Here is a 7,530-nt window from a genome sequence, read left to right as displayed (position 1 = left end):
CCCCCCCCCCCCCCCCCCCCCCCCCCCCCCCCCCCCCCCCCCCCCCCCCCCCCCCCCACCCTTGCATTACCCACTCAGGCTCTGCAGCCCCTTCGACACGTACCGAACACCCGATCCCTCCCCCGCCTGCTACAGGGGGCGGCAGCTCCAACACCTCGAGGCGGCTCAGCCAGAGAAGTAGTGCGCCCCAATAGTCTCACGCGCCCCCCACTCCCTATGCTAAACACCACTGGAACCAACCATCTACTGAAGGGAGATAGCCTCCTGGACTCTCAAGCACTAGCACCCGCTGCCGGCCGGCCCTCCGTCTTCCAGCTGCCGCCCCCACCCGGCGGCCCGGGCTCCCAGCCCCCCGCCAGGAGCCTCCGCTCCCCTTTCCGTCGGGAGTGGATCGACTTGCTTGGGCCGAACCAACCACGCAACAGCGGGAGGGAGGGTAAAATCTCTCAGGGGCAATGGAGAAGGCCGTTTCAGAAAACAGACTCACGCATCCGTCCGGAGCTAGCGTAAGGCCTCCCTCCGGTTACGAAAATATTTCATCTTTCACGAGGCAGTCTCTTGGCCCCACAAGTAAACCCCCCTCATGGACCGTTCCACGCAGCAAAGTATGATGGGATACGTAGTACAATGTGTTGATTTTCTTTTCTTCTTTTTTTTTTTTTACAAGGATGGACAAGCTTTGACGGGGCTGCAATTCGTTCTTCGGATTTCTTGCGAGCCATAGGCACGGTTGAAAATCTGAGATTGCTCATTTTTATTAAATGCATATTTCCGAATTCAGATTTTGTGCTAAACATTATATCTGAAATATAGCACTTATGAGCATGTCAAGAGTACTTTGTTTTCTACCTGACATCTAATTCCTATCTGAAATTGCACAACAACCAGCTGAGACTATTACTCTTGAATGTTGACCCTTCCATTAATTAAAAAAAAAGTATCTCTAAACCTACTTATAGAAAGCATAAATAAACAACTATTACCTTAATTGGAATAAAGTATGACAGATTGTAGGAGTGTAATGAATAATTACAGTGTACAGTACTCCAACATTTGTTAAGTTTCAGTAAAGCAAATATGATTTACTTTCAGAAGAGTACATAACTTGTATTAGCACATGCTTACTTATGGTTAACATAACCCAATCAATGTGCTCTACTACCCACCTACTAAACACATGGGCTGAGTTTGCAGATCTACAAAGCTAAAATGTGGTGAGCTAATTTCTAGTTCTGTGTATCATATGAATATAGTCCTAGAATTACAACTTAACACTGTCATCATGTCTAAAGATTGACAAAGTATCTGTATTCACTGCTAATGTAAAAATGTGATTTTGGTCAGTGTTATGTGAACCCACTCATTATGCTTTAACTTGCATACACCAGATCACTTTAGTTCATTAAAAAATAAGAGAGATTCTGCTCAATACATTGTGTGAACCAGTCCTACAATCTGTGCCTTATTTTTTTCCTTAAAGCCATTTTAAATAACCAAATGAAATTCAATAGTTTATGCTCAGGCAAAGATATTCCAATGATTCTGTTGCTTGTTGCTGTCTGTTGCTGTTACAGAATTTCTGGAAGACAAGCTGTCTGAATATTCCTACATAGGGCACACTTATTCAGATTTAACAAAAGTATTTTTACCCAAGATGCAAGATGCTTCATCATACAAGTGTAACATTCACATTCAAGCAAATAAATGATGCCAATTAAGAATCAAATACAAAACATATTATTTTATCCAATCACAGTGCATATGTGAAACAGACTGGAATTAACCAATAACAAATCTAGTGATAGAACATGAGCTCAGAGCAATTTAGTTACCTGTACATATTTCAGAACTTTGATTCTCAATTTCCTTACTGCAACCAACAAGCCACAATGCTTTAGTTTAATAGCAGTCATCAATTGCTTTATAATGTACACTTATAATAGAAATATGGAGAGACAACAGGAAATGCTTTGTGTTCTAGCCAAATAATGATTACTCTATATAGAACACTATCAAATATAGAAATGGAAGATCATCTTGTTAACAAAATTATGGATTTTGTAGCAAACTGAGTGACAATACAAGTGGGCCACAGTGGCAAAAAACCTCCTTGAAATTAGCTCTAATTGTTCTCCTTTAGATCTTTAGACTGTGCCGGGATCCTATGAGAACAAAATAAGAGCCAGGAGTCAAATGGACAGTCTTCAACGTCTTCCTTGAAATATTCCCTGTTGGAGGGAGTATCCTGAAGCAGCGGATAAAAATGGCCAGAAGATGACAATCCAGAAATCTATGGGAGCATAAAAATAACATGAAATAAGTAGTCTAAGTTAGTGACTGATCCAAAGATATCATTTTAAAAAAGAAAGGTTTTGTGTATGTCCATAACACTAAGCCGATACTTAGAATCTTATGTCACATAAAGATATAGAATGCTCAACTCTGCTTAGCATTAAATACAGGTTATGATATTGTTCACACATTGTCAAATCCTTTTGTTATTTAACTATTCCAAAATAAGGCCATATAGAATATAATTAAACAAAATCCTAATACCTGTTCTCCTAGGACTTCTTTACAAATATTTTCCTGAATACACTGAGCATCAAACCAGTCGTTTGGGAGATTAGACAAAAGATCCATTTTGGTCACCAGCTCCTGCCTTGCAAAACAGAACAGACTGATTATACTAAGCCAGGCAGCAAATGCATTAAATAACTTTAGTGCCTAAATTGGGAAAAAGCAATCTGCAGTTGTCTATCTTAACAGTCGGTTTAGACCTCCAGAAAGAGCAGTCTAGTTTTGGCTGACAATTCATTTAGAGCCCAGAGAGAAAAGAAGGTGACCCAATCACTTTGGATTGTGGCCCTGCCAATTGCCATGTGACTCTTCAAAACATTTTTAGGGAATTCAATCTTCAACCCACAAAATGTTCCATACTCCTATCTTAGAATGTAATAATAAAACCCTTTGGAAAAATGGAACAGAAGTAGTTGAATACGTCAGCCTAAAAACGCTTCCACCTTCTGCCACAGAATGGTAGGCAATATATAGGCAACGCATGGAAATTAAAGGAATGAAAATATAAAATGGTGTTTTACTCACTTCTTCCTTCTTTCCTTATATATGTGACCCTTCTCATTTTCCACCTTAACATAGTGCAAAATACTCCCAGCCTCTGGTGGGCACCAAAACCATTTACTCTCACTGAAGAGCATGACAACTCTGTTGACAATTAACTCTGTCTCCATGGTGATAAGGAATACCAAGGAGAGTGCATATAGACTGGAGACTAGGCCTGCAATTCCTGAATAGTATGGGAGCGTTACTTTATAAGTGGGTCACCAGGCTGCTGATAGTAAATATTGCACAATAACAGTGGCTATCTACAATACAGAATTATGATTAAAAGTAAACCTGCCAAATGATGAATTTTATTAGTAAGTTTCTGATAGCAAAATATCTGACCAGAGAACTATATGGTTGGGTGTGTCTTAATTTACTTTTAAATTTTTCTGCTCGAATCAAATAAGCGAAACTAGAAATCTGAGGGTCTTTCTGGACTCAGATCTCCTACTTGATGAACAAGTGTTAGCTGTGGCCAGAAAGATTTTTTGCAGAACTCCATCTGGTGTTCCCCTTATACTGTTTCCTAGATTGGGAGGCCCTTCAGCCATTTATACTCATGTCACCTTGTGATTTGACTTCTGCAACATGCTCTATATGAGACTGCCCTTGAAAACCACCCAAAAACTCCAATTGGTTTAGAACAGGGGTCCCCAACCTATGGTTCGCGGCCTGGGACCAGGCTGCAGGCTCTTGGCCAGCAGGCCGCTGAAATGGCTGGCCGATGCACGCACGTATGGGCGCGCATTCCCCTCGCACTAGTGCCTGCAGCCCCATTTGGGCCCTTGCACATGCGTAAACAGGGCTGCTAGCACCAGGTGGGTGTACGTGGCACATACACGCATGTACGAACAGGACCGCTAGCGCCAGGCTGGTGTGTGCAGCCCGTTTGCACATGCACGAACGGGGACGATAGCCCCGAGCGGGTTGCACAGCCTGTTTGTGCATGCGCGGATGGCGCTGCTAGTCGCTATGGGGGGTGCACAGCCATTCACGCATGCTCACAGTGCCAGTGCATGCTGCATGTGCTAATGGGGCCGCTAGTGCCGCACCAGTGTGCGTGGCCCTGTTCACGTGCATGCACCAATTTGAGAGCTGCTCTCCTTCCCTCCAGGCCATGAGCACGGAAAGGTTGGAGACCTCTGGTCTAGAATGAAGCATGCCTCCATATGCCCATATAACATCTCTGCTTTGCAAGCTGCACTAGTTGCCAGTTTGCATCTGGGTTTCATTCAAGGTGCTGGTTGTTACATGTACTTAAAAGGCATAGAGGTGGTTACTTGATGGACTGCCTGCCTCCCATAGCATCTGCTTCACCAACTATAGTTCCCAAGAACAGGAAGGCCCCCACTCTGGTGTTGTTTAGAAGAGCCTGAAGAACTTTTCACCCAGGCCTTTGGTGAAGGGGAGTAACACTGCTTGCTTCATTGCATTTGCCATCTTTTAGCTTTAATTGCTTTAATTGTAATTTTTGTTTTTGTTGTTTATTTGTTTTATTTGATTATTGTGAGTCACTCAGACTTGTTGAGAGTTGGGCAGCATTTTTATTATCAGAAATACTTCCCTCTCATGTCCAGGTGGATCCCAACCATGAAGTGCCCTTCGCCAAAGCTTAATCTGCATGTCCCATGAGCGACGACTGTACTTCTTATATTTATTTGGGGTACAGGGATGAATACCTGATTGGCGAGCCATCCTGGAATGAAGCGTGAGAAATTAAAAGGCACCACAAGGCCTCCCAAAGAAGGAGCACAGAGAGAACTGTTAAAGCAAATCTTTCAAGGGTCTTTACCTCAAGACCGGATTCTAAAATGAACAGACCAAATACTAGGACTTTGAAAGGAACTGCTAGTGATGACCATAGTAGGAGCCCACCCAAACTACTGCTATGTAGAGGTCTAATAAAAACCAAGAGAGAAAGTTACTGCTTACCTGGGAACTTGTTGGACAAAGTGCTGGTAACCAATGGTATTTTTCCCATAATCTATCTGCTTTTGCCTTCTTCGCAAGACAGCCTCATCTGTCTCTATATAAGTTCTACAAATGGAAAGAAAAATGCTAGGGACAGAAGCATATCAATAACATAATACACTATAGAAATACCTATTATGAAACTTACCCAGATCCCGGACTGGAGTTTCTTACCCAATCTGACCTTGTACCTACCCCCACACTCACCATCTTCACTCCAGGTGAGAAAACATGAAATGATGACCTATTTGAAGAAAATGAAAGGTTTGATTACTGAACTTGGAGAATATATTAAAGACACAATATATTTGTATCTTAACTTTCCAACTGTGAAGCCACTATTTTGCAAATAGTCCCAGAGTAAAAGAAGTGAGACTTTTACAGAATCTGATAAAAATGTAACTAAATTATTTTTACCGATTAGAGATAAAGAATTTCATGGTAAGAGCTCTCTCAATGTGTAATCTTTTTCCCTGGAAAAAGAACTGAAGCATCAAGGTTTTTTTTTTAAACTATCGACAGCAAGCACTAATCATTGGAATTAAATGTTTTCTAATTTCAGATCATTTAAAATCAGGTCTCATTTTCAAGACATTGGTAGGAATTCTGAACATACAGTATTGATAACCATTATGAAATGGCATCTGTGAGATTCATGGCCAGTAAAAAAAATAATACATTTACTAAAGTGCAAATTTGTGAGGTTGTTCTTCATCTGCTCTTTAGCCCCCTCCACAACTTATCTTCATCTTCTTCTGGGAGACACGAATGCACTCCCAAATAAAGCACTGGGCTGCATTTATTTATCTTTTTAGCCTCCACGACTACATATCAAGCCTAGATGCATTCTTATAACTAATGTTGGATTCAGGGACTGAATCTTTGCTGCATACCAGCCTCCAGTTCCTTTTCATTAAAGTATTTTTTGAAAAGTAGTCCTTAGGAAAGAAAGCTTAGCAGATTCAAGAAAGATATCTGCAGCTACACACCTGCTTGAGGAAGGAAAGAAAGCAGGTTCTACACAAAGTGGTGGCTCTCTCAAGAACAGATTTCAATATATAGATAGTTCTCGACTTACAACAGTTTATTTAATGACCCTTCAAAGTTACAACCGCACTGAAAAAAGTGAATTTTGACCAGTTTTCACACTTATGACTGTTGCAGCATCCCTGTGGTCATGTGATCAAAATTCGGATGTTTGGCAACAGACATGTATTTATGACAGTTGCAATGTCCCAGGGTCATGTGACAGAAGCTCACCTTTTGTGAGCTTCTGACAAGCAAAGTCAACAGGGAATCCAGATTCACATGGACAAAACTCATTTAATAGCTGTCTTCAGCAATGGAGATTTTGGGTTCAATTGTGGTCATAAGTCGAGGACTACCTGTATTATATCTTTTGTTATCCCATACTTTTTTTGTCTATAGGGCACACACTTGGAATACTCAAGTCGACTTAGGCTTTCTATTTAACACAGTAAATCTAATTTACAACATAATCCAGTGAACTATGTGTACCTATCTTTACTGGGCTGACTTCAAAATATAGTGGAAAAACATGTTCAATATAGTGGATGAACAGTGGGGGGGGGGACTTAAATATTCTACCTATAGACTTCTCATAGCCTTAAAAAAAAAAAGCATAGTTGAAGCGGCATAAAAACACTAACACAAATAATTTTGTTTAGAAATAGCTAAATATTAAAGTACAAGTATCTGTTATGCAGTTCATCACTCAAAAATGTCACTGCTGCTGCATGTGGCAACTCTGATTAAAGAATTAAAAATATTATTAACAATAGAGGCTTATCTACTGGATGAAAATCCACAATTCATTTTGAACCACACCTTCTATTTAGGCCAAGATCTATTAGATTGTAATTTAAATGCAAAGCCTTCTACACCATTTCCATTTCCACTCTGATACATCCAAAACAATTATCTTCATTTCTGCCACCACAAAAACAGAATGTTCAAAAATTATTATGAATCAATCTGTGCTTCCTCCAATTGATCCACAGAAGAATGCAACGTCTATCATGCAAGCAGATCTTTGTCCTCAAAGTAATTACAGGTTCTGGAATACAGTAACAATTGCCTTCATACCCCTGCTCCAGTCCTGTCCATTCATGTTGCTAAGATGCTGAGCTATATGGGGAAAAGTCATTTGTAAATACCCAGACTATCCCTCCACAGGTCCTCTGCTGAATTTAAAAACTGGGAATACTGGGGGAGAGAACCTGAGAATTGGGATAGCTCTTACCAGTTGGAAAAAGACCTCTTAAAACAGTGGTGGCGAACCTATGGCACGCGTGCCAGAGGCAGCACTCGGAGCCCTCTCTATGGGCACGCGCGCCATGCCCCGGAGATGGCAACCATCCTCTTCAACCAGCCGCCTGCTAACTTGCCGAGGTCCCACATGGCCGGATGCAT

At 41.2% G+C, this 7,530-nt stretch overlaps 1 protein-coding gene across 1 annotated transcript; it reads right to left on the bottom strand.

Moving 5' to 3' along the window:
* Window positions 1-1,722: 1,722 nt before the first annotated feature.
* LOC114922692 (oocyte-specific histone RNA stem-loop-binding protein 2-like) lies at window positions 1,723-7,228 on the bottom strand. The gene is made up of 6 exons (XM_029284490.1): window positions 7,170-7,228; window positions 5,246-5,341; window positions 5,059-5,163; window positions 4,687-4,822; window positions 2,557-2,658; window positions 1,723-2,290 (listed from the first exon to the last, which is right to left on the bottom strand). The coding sequence occupies exons 1-6, from the start codon at window positions 7,226-7,228 to the stop codon at window positions 2,123-2,125; spliced, it is 666 nt and encodes a 221-aa protein (XP_029140323.1). The 3' UTR covers window positions 1,723-2,122.
* Between the last annotated feature and the right edge of the window lie 302 nt (window positions 7,229-7,530).

Source organism: Protobothrops mucrosquamatus, unplaced genomic scaffold, assembly GCF_001527695.2.
Source record: "Protobothrops mucrosquamatus isolate PMUCROS unplaced genomic scaffold, P.Mucros_1.0 scaffold653, whole genome shotgun sequence".
NCBI classification, from domain to species: domain Eukaryota; kingdom Metazoa; phylum Chordata; class Lepidosauria; order Squamata; family Viperidae; genus Protobothrops; species Protobothrops mucrosquamatus.
The sequence above is the reverse complement of the archived record's forward strand: the minus strand, read 5'-3'. Positions and strand labels throughout refer to the sequence as shown.